Genomic DNA, 17,170 nt, shown 5'->3' with positions numbered 1-17,170 from the left:
GTCGTCCGTCCCCCCCCCCCCCGCCCGCCCGCCCTGTGGCCACCTACACCCCGTGCTCCATCCCAGCCCCCATCAGTCCTTGAACCTCCGGGCCACGTGCATCTTGCGGTAGTAGCTCTCGGCCTCCGCCTCGCCCGCGGTCTCGCGCTCGCCCAGCACCAGGCCGCCGGCCTTGCGCCTCAGCGTGGACTCGCGGCTGGCGGGGCCCAGCGCGCCGTCAGCCGTGCCCAGCGGGGGCAGCCCCTCGCCAGTGGCCAGGTTCACCGTGGCCACTGCCCCGAACCGCGGCTCCTCTTGGTCCACGTCACTGACGGACGAGCCGGGGGACACCCCTGGCGGCTTGGGCCCCATGCGGAAGCTGCGAGCCAGGTCCCCCAGCTCGTAGCCGCCCTCGCCCTCCACGCCCTTGGCTGTGCTGCCCGCCGTCTTCCATTCCCAGGGCCCGTTCCCCGCGGACAGATGGACCACAGGGTGGTGGGGCGCATGCGCGTCGATGGTGACAGTGCTGGCCGAGTCGCGGTCCGATGGCGAGCGGTACTGCGAGGAGTCGGAGCTGGCGCTGGAGGACGAGGCGGTCTCCGCCACCTTGGGGCCGGGCCCGCCCGGCGCCTTGGACATGGCGATCACCTGCAGCAGCCGCGGTGGGTTGGCCACGCGGGGCTGTGCGGAGGCTGCGGCCGCCGCCCCACTCTTCTCTGCCATCATGAGCCACTTGGCCCGCACGGTCGCGCTGCTCTTGGGAGACAGGCCCGTGGCCGCCTGCGCCCCCTCCTCAGGGATGTGCACCAGCGGCTGCGGCCCGGAGCGTGGGGGTAGAATGACCCGGGGCCCGAGCCCTGGCCGGGCCTGGACGGTGGGGTAGAGTGAGGGTGGGGCCCGACCCCCTTCCTCGCCCTCCTCCTCTTCCTCCTCCTCCTCTTCCTCTTCTTCCTCCTCCTCCTCCTCTTCCTCCTCCTCCGCCATGGGCTCTGTCGGTGCCCGTAGGTGGCCAGGGCTGGCCTCGTCCGGCAGCCCCAGGCCTCGGCCCTCCAGCGACTTCTGCTTCCACTCGCTGATGAGCTGCTTGGAGCGGGAGGCGTCGAGGGGCACGTGGATGGTCATGTGGCGGCGAGCAGGGTCATCCAGCGAGGGTGTGCTGACACGGGGCAGCGTGTGGCTGAAAGTGACCATGTTCTCCTTGCCCATGGGGCTGCGTGGGGCCAGCAAGTCCACGTCCACACTGGCCCGCTTCAGGCTGCCCAGGGAGGTCTTCTCTCTGGCTACCGGCCGGGGCCCGCCTTCCAGCCGCCCCGGTGGGCCCAGCTCGTCCGTGCTCACGGACTTGTTCTGCTGGTACACGGAGTCATGGCCCCGCTGGGTCAGTGCCCGCAGCGCGTCCTTGGCCGGGGCCAGCGCCGTCGGCTTCTCTGTAGTTGGGGCCTGAAAGTTGCCCACAGCGTGGCAGGCCTGGGGGTGAGGCGGGGGCTGAAGACCAGACTTCTCACCGGGCAACAAACCTGCCAAGGCGGTCTGAGGGGAGAAGGCTGGCCCTCGGTGCAGATTCAGAGGGCGGAGTCCCACCCCTTCCCCAGGGCGACAAATTCTGGTCAGGCCACTCACACTCTAAACACTCAGCAAGTCTGGCCCCTGAGACTCTGACTCCCACATTCCAAGGGAGGAGACCCACCAGAGTCCGCCCAGGGCAAGGCCAGTCCTACCCCCTCCCACCTCCTCGCTGGGGGTCCGCCTCACCCGGCTCACAGACCTCCCCAATCCCACCATCCCTTGGGGACCGCCCCCCACCTCGGACCTCCCTCTGGGGGCCGGCCTCCACCCTAGGACCGCCCCACCAGCTCGGCGCTCCCTAGATGGGGCCGGCCTCCCCCGCCCCCTCACCAGGTAGGCGGCGATGCCAGCCCCGATGAGGAAGCCCGCGTAGACGTCCACCGGGTGGCTGCGGTACTGCGTAATCTGGGTGAGGCCGCAGACGCCCGCTGCGATGGCGAAGGCGAACACCAGGATGGGCTTGAGCAGCTTCGTGGTGTCGGAGATGACCGAGTTGAAGTACATCTGGGGGCGGGGCGGGGCGGGGCGGGTTAGAGCTCGCCCCCCCCCCGGGGGGGCGGGGCAGAGCGCGGGCCGGGGGCGGGCCGGGGGCGGGCCGGGACTCACCGACACGTAGACGGCAGCGAAGGCGGACAGCGTGGCGTGCTGCGACGGGAAGGTCTTCCTGGAAAAGGCGGCGGGTGAGCGCGCGGCGGGGCGCTCTGACCCCCCTCCGCTCCCCCCGCACAGCCGGGCGCGGGCGGCTCACCGCGCGGACAGGATGGCGTGGGTGTCGTGGCCAGCGCAGATGTCCTGCGTGATGTAGGGGTTGGCCTCGCACGACGTGCCCAGCAGCGTGTAGTTAGGCTTGCAGACGGTCAGGAAGAAGGGCGCGTGGTAGCCCGTGGCCAGCTGGATGACGTCGGTCACCAGGGCGGTGGCGCACAGGCCGAACACGTGGACACCTGCGGGGCAGCGCGGTCAGGGCCAGGCCTGGAGGTGGGCCCGGAGCCGGGTGCGCGCCGGGGCTGGGGACGGGGGGGGGGGGGGGGGGGCGCGACTCACCCACGAAGCGCACGGTGCGCCGCAGGAAGGAGTTGAAGCTGCAGCCCCCCGCGCTGATGCTGCCCTCGGCCTCGCCCGGGCCCCCGCCGCGGCCCCACAGCCGGGACTGCGCACAGTAGAGCAGGCCCTCGCCGACCATGATCTGCCCGACAGCGAGGCGTTCAGCCGGGCCGACCCCCGGGGCACCCACAGGCCAGCCCTACCACCACCACCCCCCACCCCCGCGCCAGGCACTCACCGAGGCCGCAGGGGCAGCGAAGGCCAAGCTGAGGAGCATGAGCAGAGGGATGAGCTCCTCGTTGGTCCCCACGTAGGGCATGGAGAGCGCGCGATCATAGCACTGGAAACCCACCTTGGCCGGCTTGAAGAGGTCTGTCAGCTCCAGGAAGTAGAGGGACACGATGGACGATGCCACTATGGGGAGCTGGGGGGGCATAGCTAGGGTCACCCCACCCTTGCTCACCAAGCCGCCCATCCCTCCCCATGCAACCATCTGTCCCTGTGGTCCATCCATCCGGCCGTTAGCCATCCTCCACTCTTCCCGGCCGCACGTGGCTACCGAGCTCACATTTGAGCGGGACCTCCTGAAGGACGCTGGCTCTCCCTTCTGGGCCACGGGTCTCCAACCAGAGCACCCACAGGGGCCAGGCTGGGGCTGGCACTATGGGGACCGGGTCCGCGGGCGCCGGGGGGATGGGGGGCCTGGCTGCCTCAGGAAGTAGCCCTCTCCTTTCCCGGACGGCGAGCAGACACAGGTGAAGCCCAGAGAGGCCTCCGTGTTCACTCCTGCCTTCGACGCCACTTTCACGGGGGTCCTGGCCCTCCGTCCAGCCCTGACTGGGGGTCTCCAGAGGGAAAAACAGCAAAGCTGGCTTTGTTAAGGAGCTGGGCTCTTGTCCAAGGAGCACTTATTGAGTGCTCGCTGTGTGCAGAATGAGGCCCAAGGCAGTTAAGCGACGCGGCCCCAGCCATCTGTGGGGCTTGAATCCTGGTTCCGCCGCCCCCCTTGCCTCAGCTTCCTCAGCTGAAAACGGGAATGACAGTCACCACTTCCCAGAGCTTCAGGACAGAACTGGATGAATTGTGTATACAGAAAGCGCCTACACAGAGCCTAGCACATGCAGAGCGTTTAGTTATTCTCTCCTCGGCGACCATGAGCACCATCGGACTGGGGCGGCCGTGGACAGTGCACAGGGTTTCCAGCGGGGCCTGGGAAGAGCGTCCATGCGTCTGTCCTGCTCTGCGGACGTGGCTTTCCAAGCTCCCAGGCGGTGTGGGTGCGGCCGTGACACCTGCCTGGCTCCCGCTCGGGACCTCTGCCCCAGCCTCCTCCCCGCCGGCAACACGGGCTGGCAAGGTCCGCCCCAGAGCCCCCACCCCCAGAGGGTCTCTGTGCACCCACTTCTTGCATGTGGAGACCTGGAGACCAAGGAGCATATGAGGCCACAAAGCACGATGCCCCGCCCACGGGCTTGTGTGTGTGTGCACACACTCAGGAAAGAGTCACAATCGGAGAAAAGCAAATTTTGCGCAGACACAGGGCCTTGCGAGCACCCAACCGGTCAGCCTCCGAGGGCCACTAGCACGCAGTGCTGATGCCTGGTGGTAACGGGCACAGGCGCCCCATAAAACGGCCTGGCCTCCACAGTGGGGGGCACTCTGGGGCCTGTCCCCAGGGATGTGATCCACAGATAAACTCACGTGGGGCAGACCAAAGGGTTTTCCTCCCAGGAGCATCTGGGACAAGCCCTGAATGTGCAGCCACCCTGAGCTGGGGGACTGCCAGCAGAGGGCGCGCGGGAAACAGCCGGAGCAGAAGCTTGTCTAAAAAGGTGGGGGGGCGTCTGGGGGGCTCAGTGCGTTAAGCCGCTGCCTTCGGCTCGGGTCATGATCTCGGGGTCCTAGGATCGAGTCCCGCATGGGGCTCTCTGCTCAGCGGGGAGCCTGCTTCCCTCTCTCTCTCTCTCTGCCTGCCTCTCCGTCTACTTGTGACCTCTCTCTGTCAAATAAATAAAAAAAAAAAAAAGGAAAAAAAAATAAAAAGGTGGGGGGGCATCTGGGGGGCTCAGTGGGTTAAGCCTCTACCTTCAGCTCAGGTCCTGATCCCAGGGTCCTGGGATCGAGCCCTACATCGGGCTCTCTGCTCAGCGGGGAGCCTGCTTCCCCCTCTCTCTCTGCCTGCCTCTCTGCCTGCTTGTGATCTTTCTCCGTGTTAAGTAAATAAATACAATCTTAAAAAAAAATAAATTAAAAAAAATAAGGTGGTGGGGAAGGGCTGCACATCTGATAGATTTGAGTGGGCGTGGAACTCTCTGGAAGGATGCAGGTGAGAGCAGGGGGTAAGGAGGACGGGGGGGGGGGGGGGGTGAGGAGGGGGGAGGTGAGGAGGACTGCAGTGATCCAAGAAGATGGGGATTTGAATGCAAATTTGAAAAACAATCAGTTTCTGCTCCTTGTGGAGGGACCCAATGGCCTGGCCCTGAGCCACTGACTCTGTGACCCTGTGGGGGGAGAGGGTGTTGCCCAGGACCAGGGGTCCTGCGTGGACCCCTCCATGGTGGGGGGTTCCCCCCCACCCCCTCCCTGGGTGGATGCAGCAGGGGAGATGTGGCCACAGGATGTGTCCCAGGCTGGACAAACCTCCCCTGTGCCGTCATCAGCACTGAGTATGTGCCAACTGACTGCATGGAAAGTCTATTCTTCTAAACACTCCTAAAGCCCTCGCTGGGTGCCAGGCCTGTTCCGTCAAAGGCTTATGCGACGCCAACCTCCCGCATTAGCAGAGGAGGGCTCTGAACTCAGACCCCGAGTCCTCACAGCCCACCCGCTGGAGGAGGACCCTGCAGTCCAGCCACCGGGTGGCCCCAGGGCCTTGCTCAAGCCGCCCCCCCGCCCCGCCAGGTGAGTTACCGACCCGGACCCCAGTCTGAAGGTCCCACTCCCCAGCATTTACCCAGGCTGTTTCCTTAGCCCGGAACACGAGGCTGTGCCTCCCGAACTCCTACTCGGCCTGCACAGCCCGACTCCTCTGACCCCCACACCCGGGCACCCTGGCTGTGCCCACCCCTGTCCTTGAGCGGCAGAGGCCCCCGAGGGCGTGTGGAACCGGGGCCTCCGCCCCGCCCCCACCGGTACGACGCCCCCCGCCCCCCTCACCTCCACGAAGTAGAAGCAAGGAAGAAGCGTCATGCTGTCCTTCGGGCTTTTATTCTTCTCCTTGGTCGCGATCATGGTGCCGCGGGCTCCACAGGCCGTGGTTGTAGGGGACAAAGGCGCGCTGGAGGAGGGGAAGCGCAAGCTGAGCCCTGGCTGGGGGGGGACCCGGTGCCCAGCGCCTGCGGGGGAGGGGCGGGCACAGATGCGCAAGAACCGCCCCGGGAAACTGAGGCTGGGGGAGAGGGGTGCCCCTGCGTCCTCCCCCTCCCCGACGCCGCGCAGTGCGGCGCTGCCAAACAATCCAGCTGCGGGCCCCCCCATGCACCGCAGATGGGGGGTGGGCAGGGGCCCAGGAGAGGGCGGGGCCGGCCGGATTTAGGAGCCCCCCCACGCCGGCTGGGGCCGCTGCCCGCGTCAGGGCGGGGGCCCCCGGGGTGGAGCAAGGAGGGTCCCGGCGGCCGGAAAAGGGGTGCGGCCCGGGTCCTCCGCTCGCAGGCCCCTCACCTGGCGCGCGGGCGCTCGGAGGGCGGAGCCGGCGGGCGCGCGGGGCGGGGGCTGCGGCGCGGCGAGCACAAAGCGCGGCCCCTCCCCCGCGGGGGCGGAGGGGCGCGGCGCGCGCGAGGGCCGGGAGGGGAGGGGGCCGCGCCCGGCCCGAGACCCTGCGCCCGCGACGGCCTACGTGCGGCGCGAGGGGCGGGGGCTCTTTGTCTCGGCGCGTCGGGGGCGCCGCGCGCGTCCGTCGCCGGGCTGGTTCCCCGGGCGCGCGCCGGGCCCCCGCTTCCTGCGTCTGGGGACCTCGGGGGTCTCTGGGGTCTCGGGTCGCCGTAGGGGCGGGCTAGGGCCGGGGTCGGCGCTCCCCTCCCCTGCCGGGCCCCTCGCGTCGGCCTCGGGAGCCCCCTGGACGCTGGGCGCGGGGCGGGGTCTCTGGGTGCCGGGGTCCCCGGCTCTCCATGTGTCTTGGGGGGTCTCCGCCTGTCTCTGCCCGCCCTACGCCCGGTCTCTGTCCCCTCCCCGGGGCCCGCCGCTCGCTGGGGCGCGTTTCCATGGTGAGGGCCCCGGGCGCCAGCGCAGTCTGGAGACTAGTAAGGCCCGGGGAGCTTGTCCAGGTCCCTACCGTACCCCGCCCCCGCCCCCCCCGCCTCGCGCGCCCGCCCGGGGTCGGCCCTTTGCTCTGCGGGTTTGCAGGCCCCTCGCCAGGCTCCCAGCGGGCCGAGGCGCACGGCACGACGCCCCGGGAGCGGGGCGGCAGGTACGGGTCTCGCGATGAATGCGGGGTGCGCACCGAGGCGGCGCTTGGGGCTGGCGGGCGCGTCCCCCTTCCCACGCACACCGTGTGGGGTAGGGACTGGCTGACCCTTCATCTTACGAATGGGGCACCTGAGGCCCCGGGGAACTTAAATCACTGTCCGAGGTCGCCAGGCCTCAAACGGCAGGATTTTACTCGGTTCATTTATTCACAAACTCGAGCGCCCACTGTATACTGGACCCTGTAGAGTCTCTGGGGAGCCACTGAGAAGTGGGCAGACCCTGACTAATCCTGAAGTTAAGCGCCTCGTGGGAACAGAGGGTGGGGGCTGCATTAATGGAGCGCCTCCTGTTTGTCGCCTGTGGTCTTTATTTCTGTTCAGCCATTTAGACTCCATCCCTGTTGTGGCTTGGACCCTTCCGGCTTTGAAAGAGACAGCTCCTTGGGCTTTCAAAGACCATGGTCTGTGTGGTGAAGACTGAGCTCCAGAGGGTTCAAATCCACCTCTCCGGGGCCTCAGTTTCCTCACCTGTAAATGGGCGTGACGAGGGCTGCATCGGACTGGCTGGCCCACCTCCCCAAGACCTCAGGTGGGCAGCGGTTCGGAATCCAGGTGTTGAAAGGTGTCCACAAACAGCCCTCCGAAGGCAGGAGGAGAAGGGGGAAATGGGGTGATCTCTCTTGGGTGCTTCCTGGGGGCAGGAGCAGGAAGGGTTGTCCTGGGGCCCCCCTGACATCGCAGGGGTGGGTGGGAGAGGGTATGGGGGGGATCTAAGGGTCATGGGTGGAGGTCCTTCTTCCCATCGGATCCCCGGTGATGGAGATGGGCAAAGCCTGGCTGTGGGGGCACATCGCCCAGCTGGAGAGCCTGGACTTGTGTCTGGGACACTAGGGACCCATGGGAGAGTTTAGCAGGAAAGAAGGGCTGAGCACAGGGCGTGCTGCTCAGAAACACGCCAGTACTAACTCACTCATGGCAGCTCCTGGGGGATTGGTGCACGGGGACCCCGAGGGACGTCAGGGACGGAGGGACGAAAGGGATGGAGCTTTCTCCCACTGTGCTCTGGCCAGCCTGGTCCATGGGAGAGGAAAGGGTGGACAGGTGGGATCAGGAGGGGAGAGGGGAAGCAGACTTGAGGGCTCTGGACTGAGACAGAGGCCTGACGGGCACAAAGGGACACTGCACCGTGAGGCTTGGTGAGGACCTGGCCGAAGCCCCCACGACCCCAGCATTCCACCCTGACACCTACTCCCCAAGCCGCCCGTGGGAGGGGAAAAGCACCCTGGAAGAGCCCCCCACAGCTCCAGACACTCTGGTGTCCCCGAGGCATGGGGGGCCACCACCCTTCTCAAACCTCTCAGTCTCACCTTGGAAATAAATCCATTTTAAAAAATGAGCTGTTTGGGGGCGCCTGGGTGTCTAGGTTGGTTAAGCCTCTGCCTTCATCTCAGGTCATGATCCCAGGGTCCTGGGATCAAGTTCCACATCGGGCTCCCTGCTCAGCGGGAAGCCTGCTTCCCCTCTCCCTCCACCTGCCGCTCCCTGCTTGGGCACACTCGCTCGCTCTCATAAATAAATAAAATCTCAAAAAAAAAAAAAAAAGAAATTAAAATTTAGTTGTTTTAAGGGACACCTGGGTGGCTCAGTCGGTGAAGCATCAGCCTTGGGCTCAGGTCATGATCCCTGGGTCCCGGGATCAAGCCCTACTTCTCCCTCTCCCACTCCCCCTGTTTGTGTTCCCTCTCCCGCTGTGTCTCTCTGTCAAATAAATAAATAAAAGCTTAAAAAAAAATGAGCTGTTTTAAACTGTGCCATGCAATGGTTTTTTAATATCTTCACAGAGTTGTGTAAGCATCATCACAGTCTAATTCCAGAACATTCCATCACTCCAAACAGACCCCATCTCATCAGCTGTCACTCCCCAGACCCCATCAGCTGTCACTCCCCAGACCCCGGCCGTGCGAGGCCCCCTTCCCTCCCATGGATGAGCCTGGTCTGGATGTGCACTCACACCCCTCTGGCCTCCTCTGTCTGGTTCCTTCCCTGCGTGTCGTGGGCTCGGGCTCCGTCCCCAGGGCCACACGCGGGGGCGCCTGGCTCCTTGCGGCTCCCGCGTGTGGCCACACGTGTATCTGCTCACAAGCGTATGGACATGCGGGGCAGTCCCCACCCTCGGGCGGCCGCCAACGACCATGCGCACAGGTCTGTCCGCATCCCTGGCCCTAACCTTCTCTGGGGTGTGTCCTCCGCAGATCTTCCTGAGAGCGGCCAGACTGTCCCCCAGCAGTGTCTGTGGCCCCGGTCTCCCACGGCCTCCAGAACCCGGTTCCAGGGTCTCTCCTTGGGGCCGTCCTGGGGGGGACAGGGCGGAGTCTAGTTGTGGCTCCGCCCACCAGCGCCTGCTCCCTGACGCCCCGTTTCCAGCATCTTTTTACTGCCCTTGGCCGTTTGCACTGTCTGTGGGGAGTGTCCACTCAGCTGCTTTGCCCGTCTTGAAACGGGACCACTTGTCTTTCTGTTGTTACTCCTAAGACTTCCTAATTTTATTTTTATTATTTTAAAGATTTTATTTATTTATTTGACAGAGATCACAAGCCCGCAGAGGCAGGTGCAGAGAGAGAGGGGGAAGCAGGCCCCCGGCTGAGCAGAGAGCCCGACGCAGGGCTCGATCCCAGGACCCTGAGATCATGACCTGAGCCCAAGGCAGAGGTTTCACCCACTGAGCCCCCAGGCGCCCCTGAAGACCTTCTTTATATGCCCCAGCCTTGCTTCTCTTCCCCCTTCGGGGTCCTGGATCTCAGGCCTCCCAAGACCCTGCTGAGAGGTGAGGGAGGGGAGGCTGCTTCCGCACCCCTGCTCCAGGGGGCTCCACGAGGGGCTCTACCCACTTCGCAAGTGCACACACTGAGGGCGGGTGAGGACCCGCCCAAGTTCCCAGATAAAAACTGTCCCTGAAGAGCTGGTCACAGAAGGCCACGTGGCGTGGGATTCCACGTGCACGACACATCCAAACCAGGCTCGTCCTGGGACGGGAAGGGGTCTGGGGGCCGGGGACGGCCGCTAAGAGTCAGGAGATTTCTTTCTGGGGTGTTGGGATGTTTAACACGGTGGGGGCTACAGAACTCTGGGAAGGGCCTAAGGGCGCCCACATGGCACATTTGACCGGGTGCCTCACGTCCTGCGGAAACGGTGACAAAGGCAGAAGGTGGTGAAACGTACAGCCCAGGGCCAGTGGGAACCCGTCCCGGGCCTGCTGACCCCATGGCCCGGTGGGTGCGGTTGGGTCCGCCCTCACTCAGGCTGGGGAGATGGAGGCCTACGAGGGCATTTCGACTGGCATTCCCAATGCCGCTACCATGGTGGGCGTCTGTTTCACACGCGTCGTGCTCCGGGTCTCCACAACAGTGACTGCATCGGGGGAAACTGAGGCGCGGGGCAGGCCTGTTGGAGCAGTCCAGGCCCGCCCTGGGAGCAGCTGGTGGTGGAGGCCTAGGGCAAGACCCTGTTTTCCCGCTGGCAGAGGCTGACCGCACGTCTGGGGAAGGGCATGTGCCTGGGTAGGGGGCCGCCAACACCCCCCGCCCCACTGCCGCAGCCCACCCATCGGGCCGACATGCAGACTCCTGGCTGGGCTGGCTGACCTTTGGCAACCTCTGGGGCCAGCAAGTGCCCACCCCCAGCCAGACATCTCATCTGTGCTGGGGGTCCAGCTTCAGGATGGGAGGCCCAAGTGGGGGGGACAAAAAGGCCCCAGCCCCCGCGCCCCTGGACTCAGAGAGGGGAAGCAACACAGCCCCAGCCACACAGCCAGACCTGCCCAAAGGGTCCTGGACCTGGTGGGGAGGGGAGGCCGGGGTCTCCCCAGGGACAGGGCTGAGACTGAGGTGCGCCCCCCACCCCCACCAGGACCCCCAGCGGCGAGGGGACTCACTTCTGCAGGCGGGGTGGGGGAGGCTGGATCCTGGCTCATTTCCTGGTTCTGGGGCTGCGGTCAGCAGTGATGGGGAGGAGGGAGATGGGGGGCTCCGGAGAGCAGAAGGGTCTCTGTCTCCTCATCGGGACACAGAAGGGGATCCAGCCGCCCGGTCCCGGGGGCGCTGGGGAAGGCCGGTGTCCACTGGGAGCAGCAGCAGAGGCCGTGCTGCCCACAAAATCCACAGGACCTGCTCCGGCAAGTGGGGACAGGGCTGACGTGGGGACCCTACGGGAGAGAGGAGCCGGTGGGGGCCCGGCCGGCCAGCCTTCTGCTGCTGGAGCCCTGTTCCTGACATCTGCAGCGACAGGCGCAGTCGCAGTGAATTCTTCTGTGGGCCCCGCTTCGCAAAGCGTCTTGGGGCAGCCACACCAGTGGAGCCAACCTGCGTCCCCCAGCAGAACTGGAGACGTCCCACGTCCCCACATTGTTACTGACACCGGCTGCTACAACTGTGACGTTTTGGGGGAAGGGTACCTGGCTGCGGGGTCGGCATCTCCTGGGCAGGCCCTGCCCTGCCCTTCGGTGCTGGCGGGCTGGTAACAGCCTTCCAGGAGGCCTGAGACCTGAACCCGCGCCCAGCCCCCTGCTCCCGGCTCGTGCGCCCAAGGCCATAGTCCACAGCAGAGCTAACCCACGTGAGCTGTGCAGACCTCTGGCCTTGAGGGGTGGAGGCCTGACTTTCCAGAAGATAAGGCCAGCCTGCTTTCGGAAACCCCTGCCCAGGATGCCGGCAAGTCCAGCCAGGTCATGCCAACCGGCACATGACAGCCCGCCCGGCCTCTGCGCCCCCACGCGCCGCCCCCGTCCCTCGAGAAAGGTGGCCTTCGGGGCCTCTGTCCCCCTCATCCCAGGTCGCCCATTTCCCTTTACCACCATGACCTGGCTCCCGAGTACTGATTGTCCAGACGTGAGTTGGAACCAGATCTCTGTCCCGGAACAGACCGGTGATTCTCCTTCTGAGGGGAGGAGCCCCGTGGCCAGGACCCCGTGGCCAGGATCCCGTGGCAGAGGACTACCCAAGCTGGGATTGGAACCCGGGTCTCTCTACAGACTGAAACTCACGTTGCTGCTGCTCTGGCCCCGGCTGGGCCCCAGGAGGCTGTCTCCTGACTTGGTTTCCCCATCCGCTGGACCGTGATGCCAGCCTCTGCAGGAGCCTGGTGCTGGTACCCCGTCCCACAGGCCACCCAGGGTCCTCCAGGCCACCACGACCCCTTCAGACCAGTATCGCCCCAACACTGGTGAGCTGACATCCTCGCACACCATCTGCCAGGCGGTGCCCGGATCAGGGGGACTCCTTGCACAGGAAGAGCGCTACTCTGGGATGAGGCCCCTGGCTCGAGCGTTGAATGGGATTCAGACGTCTCAGACATTCGAGCATTTTAATAGCGTGAGAAATGGTGTTTATTAAACTCCAGTGTTGAGCGCTCTGGGATCGCTGGGGGCCATGGGGAACAGCATAGGCCACAGCCTGCCCCTTTGGAGCTTCAAGACCCCCTGGGTTTGGGTAGTCAGACGTGGACCAGGGTAAGGCTGTGCACCTGCAGCTGGGGACTGTGGGTTTGGGTCCCGGCCGGCATACCAAACTAAAGAGACACACAAGACAGAGGTGCACACGGGACATCATGCTTGTCTTGGGGGGCAGGGCGCCCGACCCAGCCTTGGGGCATCAGGGAATTCCTGGAAGCGTCTGGGACCCAAACTATAAGTAGGAGTTAATCAGGAAAAGGTGAGGGTAAGCGTGTAGAGACAAGGGCCTGCATGTGCAAAGATCCAGGGGTTGGAACAAGATTTTCAGGAGGAAGGCTCAAGATGTCAGAGCAGCTGCCCGGTCGGGATTCTGGGGTGGGAATAGAGTAAGGAGCTGGGCCTGGGCCAGGGAGATGGGGGCACTCTCCTCATCTGTAAGGGCCTGGAGGCCTGTAATGGCCTCCTTGTCCCCAGGGGCCTTGTGGCAGGAGCCTGCAGGACATCACAGGAGCAGCCATCTTCCCAGACTGGGAATCTATTCTCCACTCCCCGGTAGGAGCAGACAAGCCTGGGGGAGGGGGTCGTGAGCTCTCGGGAGCCCAGCCCAGACCCTCACTGTGGTGCCGGCTTCCGGCTTCCGTGGTGCGCCTTACGCCAGCCACACCCTGGGCCTCCCTGCCCTTGGCCCCAGGCTGCGGCCTTACTAAGTAATCCCATTCCCTCCTGACTGCGGCTTCGCTGGGCTAGCGCTCCCGGCCTCCAGCCAGAAGGACCCTCTTCCCTGCCCTCACCCTGGCAGAGGGAGGGGCCACCAAGGTTCAGAGAGGCTGGGGGGCTCTGTTTGGGAAGCATCAGGCTCTTGGTTTCGGCTCAGGTCGTGATCTCAGGGTCCTGGGATCAAGCCCTGCGTGGGGCTCTCTGCTCAGCGGGGAGACTGCGTGTCCCTCTCCCTGGGCCCCTTCCCCTGCTCCCGTGCTCTCTCTCAAAAACGGGAAAAAAGGCAAGTTAAACAATACACATTTAGTGTACGTGACTATATATTTACAAACGTACACATGCATACTTAATAACATGCAACAGACGGGGCACTAACTCCAGCACACGAGGAGTCCCACGGTCAGGGCGCGGACGTCAGCCCAGGAGCAGGGGAAGGCGCAGGGTGGGCACAGACGGCTCAGCTGAGGCCCCGAGAGGCTCTGGAGCTGGTGGGGACCCCCTCGCCTCACTGGGGTTGGAGAGACATGAGCAAACCTCCCCGAGACCCTGTTTTTCAGCGAGAGGCTGCACAGAGAGCTGCCCCCTGACGGCAGCAGTGTGGGTGCCTGGGCGGGTGGGGACGGGGAGCCCGGCAGGATCTCACAGTCCCGTGTCCCCAGCAGGAGACCACGGAACGCAGCCACCATAGGAACGTGGCACAGACGTGGAGAAGGCCTGGGCTCCTTGGGCCACCGCCCTGTGGGGTCTCCGTGGGACAGTGGCGGCGGGGGTGGGGGGTTGGAGAGACACCTGTCGGGGGCCGGCTGGTCACCCAGAGGCGGGGGAACACGAGGCTTAGCCGGGAGGGGACGCGAGGCTTTCCAGTGTTTCCCGCAGAGACTTTCTTTCTTTCTTTTTCTTAAGATTTATTTATTTATCTTTGAGAGAGAGTGTGTGCGTGAGCAGGGGGAGGGGCAGAGGGAGAGGGAGACTCTCCCGCAGATTCCCCACCTACTGGAACCCAGGACCCTGAGGTCTCGGCCCTGGCTGAGAGCATGACCTGAGCCAAAACCGAGGGTCTGCCGCTCAGCCGCCCGAGCCCCCAGCCGCCCCTCCGGCGGGGACTTCCTCCACGTGCTACAGACAGCTGACCCCTCGGAGGGTCCAGGTGGAGTTAGAAATGCGGTACTGAGTTAGAGAGCAGCAATCCCCGGTGGGGGGACAGGCACCAGGAGGGACATGCCGCGGGCGGCGCTCTGAGCCTCACCGAGCACCAGCACCGCTGACCCTGCGACGCTGGAGGTCACTTGGGGTCTGCGGCAAGCAAAGACCTCCAGCCCCAGGGCCCACGGGGAGACAGCACAGCTCGGACCTCTCCCAGCCACTGGTGGGGCTTCAGGGACTACTTTCTCCTCCATGAAGGCAGGGACAGGGGCTCTCGGGGGCCAGCTCCCTGCCTGGAGTGGTCCCTCAGCCTCCTGCCCTGACCCCGGGTGCCCCAGTGCTGCCCTGCACCCCAGACGGCCCCCCGGTGCTCAGCCAGACTGACTGGCCACCAAAGTTAGTTGAGTTGCTGTTACCCCATCTTACAGATTGGGAGGCTGAGTCCCAGAGGGAAATGCCTGTGGCTCAGGACCTACAGAGATCACTGCCTGCTCATCGTTCAGAGGGGGAAACTGAGGCCTGAGGGGGCCTGGAGCCGTAACCCAGACCCAAGAAAGGAGTATTTTTCTCTTTGAAGGAGAAGAGAAGAGAAAGAGAGACGGACACACTACAGGTCGAGACTCCACACTCTCCCCGGACGCTGGCAGACCTGCACGAGGTCGGATGGCCCCTGGCCGTTGCCTGTAACGTCACCCACACTCGCAGCGGGAGCCGGCCGAGGCCCCGGCTTCCAGCCCCCCACTTCCCTCCTCACCAGCCCGAGCCCCTGGAGGACGCCCCCCAGGCAGTCTTCCCAGCCCCTTCCCAACTTCTGCCTCCAGGCAGCCCCTCTGCCTGCACTCAGCTACCTGCCCCTCAGGCCTCAGTGTGACCCACCCCTGCAGCAGAGCACCCGGAGCGGGGGTCACGGGAGTCTTTGTTTCTTTCCCCTCCCTCCCTCCCTCCCTCCCTCCCTTTTTTTTTTTTTTTTTTTGGTTAAACTTTTATTTAAATCCACATTCAGTACAATTCATCCATTTAATGGTTCAGTGGCATTTGGTACCTTCACAAAGTTGTATGACCATCACTTCTGATTCCAGAACATTCCATCAGCCCCAAAAGAAGCCCCGCCCCCATCAGCTGTCACCCCCACCCCTCCTCCACCCCTCCCCCAGACGCCAGACCCCACAGCCCCCTTCCCGGGGCCGCACGTGGGGGCCTAGCTCCTGCTGGTGGCCTGGGGACGCTGCGGCACGTGGGGACTGTGTGGTGTGTCCGCTCATGGGCGGTGGGCACCGGGGGTGTCTGCCTGTCGCCAGTCACACTGCCGCGAACACGCGTGTGGGTCCAGGTCATGGTTCGGTTCTTCACCTCAGCTGGGGGGGAATTCTGGGGTCACAAGGGAATCCCATTTGATCTTTTGGGGGGTCGGCCTGCCCGAAGGTTCCAGCATCCAGAGGAAGCCCGTGCGGGGCGCGGGGGCTGCTGGCTGCTCCCTGGGGAGGAGCCATCGTCCCGCCCATGGCTGATGGCTGAGAGCAGCTCCGTGGAGCCTGGGGAAGTTTCCGTGGTTCCCGTTATAAATAGGCCGGGGAGAGGGACGGGCTGTGAGGCAGGCAAGAGGGTCTGCACTTGGGGCAAGGCGGCCCCAAGCCCATGGCCGCCTGTGGCACCTTCCAGGCCCCGCTGTGGTCAGGGCCACGCTGCCCTCGGGACAAACATGGGGGCCCTTCCGTGGCCACTGCCCCCATGCTCCCGCCCCTCCCCGCCCCGCCCTCCACTGCCCTTGCCACCTGCCCTTTTCTTCCGGCGGGTTCCCTGCACTGTTGGGCCTCTGAGCTGGGGTGTCTTCATGCGTCTTCATGCCCGGGAAGGCCCCACAGCCGTCTCCCCAGCTGGGACACGTGCGCCACCTGCTTCCTGAAAAGGTCCGTGAAACCCGTGCCTGCGGCAAGATTTCCCCAAAGTAGTGACGACAACCCGTGTCGGTTCTCTTGGCCAAACACTCAGGCCTTTGTTGGTGGGAGCAGATGGGACTCAGTTTCCCCAGCCCCACGCCACCCCCGCCTCACTCCCCTGAGTCAGGGACCCCTGCTCAGGCCCGCTTCGCAGGCAGACAAACTGAGGCCCTAAGAGAATGCCCCGTCCCTTCGGGTTTCAGGTTCCCCTCGGTGCCAGAGAGACAAGAGGCCTCGTCCGAGTGGTAGCGGAGGCCAGGCAGGTCGGGGCCCCAGCTCAGAGGGACGCGGCTTCCCGCACGCCCTGCCGGTGACACCTCTAGGGTCGTCGGGGCCACGGGACCCGGGGCCGGCTGGCACTGACCCCGCACGGCGGGCAGGTGCCCCGCGTCCTCTCGCAGCCGCTGCCCCTGCTATGCTGAGGGTTCTTCCCGGCCGGGAGCCAGCGTGGCCCCTCGGAGAGCCCAAGCTCCACACGGGCTTTCTGTCTGCCCTGCCCTCAATTTGGTGTCCTCCGTGTGTGCACGCCTTCCGTCCGAGGAAACCAGGCAGCGGGGGACACGGCTTCACCCCAACAAGGTGGCCTGGGCTGTGAGACCCTGAGCCTCGGTCTCCCCCCACCTGCCAGCCCGGGTCGGGACGTCGCAAGCCCCCGAGAGCAGGTGGGGGCCCGAGGCCGGAGAGCCTGGACCGAGCGGGGCCGCAGCTGGGTCTGGCGTGAAGGGGCCCAGGGTTGCTCTCCGCACGCTCCAGAAGGGTCTGTAGGGTCGCCAGGCGCTGGCTCGGGACGGAGGACCCCGGGTGGCCCAGCGGGGACACTTGGCACCTGCTGCCTTTCTGGACACTCGGTCGAGCCTCCTGTGTGGGGAATTTTCGTCCAAGACTCGTTTTAAAGGCCCGACGCCGCAGTCTGCGGGTGGTGGTCGCGGTTTCCC

The 17,170-nt window shown here is 65.0% G+C and overlaps 1 protein-coding gene across 4 annotated transcripts; it reads right to left on the bottom strand.

Annotated features, from left to right (window-relative positions):
- Positions 1-58: 58 nt before the first annotated feature.
- LOC111161783 (phospholipid phosphatase related 3) lies at positions 59-5,901 on the bottom strand. 4 transcript variants are annotated; one of them, XM_022525731.1, is made up of 7 exons: positions 5,746-5,891; positions 2,828-3,013; positions 2,590-2,731; positions 2,294-2,489; positions 2,152-2,209; positions 1,876-2,049; positions 59-1,509 (listed from the first exon to the last, which is right to left on the bottom strand). In XM_022525731.1, exons 1-7 carry the CDS (start codon positions 5,818-5,820, stop codon positions 73-75), a joined length of 2,268 nt encoding a protein of 755 aa, XP_022381439.1. In that variant the 5' UTR covers positions 5,821-5,891; the 3' UTR covers positions 59-72. The 4 variants fall into 4 exon arrangements, with proteins under 4 accessions (XP_022381439.1, XP_022381440.1, XP_022381441.1 ...); XM_022525732.1 differs by having other exon boundaries at positions 59-1,464; XM_022525733.1 differs by having other exon boundaries at positions 59-1,446.
- Positions 5,902-17,170: the final 11,269 nt, after the last annotated feature.

Source organism: Enhydra lutris, unplaced genomic scaffold, assembly GCF_002288905.1.
Source record: "Enhydra lutris kenyoni isolate GAN:26980312 unplaced genomic scaffold, ASM228890v2 scaffoldscaffold86, whole genome shotgun sequence".
In the NCBI taxonomy this organism is placed as follows: domain Eukaryota; kingdom Metazoa; phylum Chordata; class Mammalia; order Carnivora; family Mustelidae; genus Enhydra; species Enhydra lutris.
This window is presented reverse-complemented; position numbering and strand designations above follow the sequence as displayed.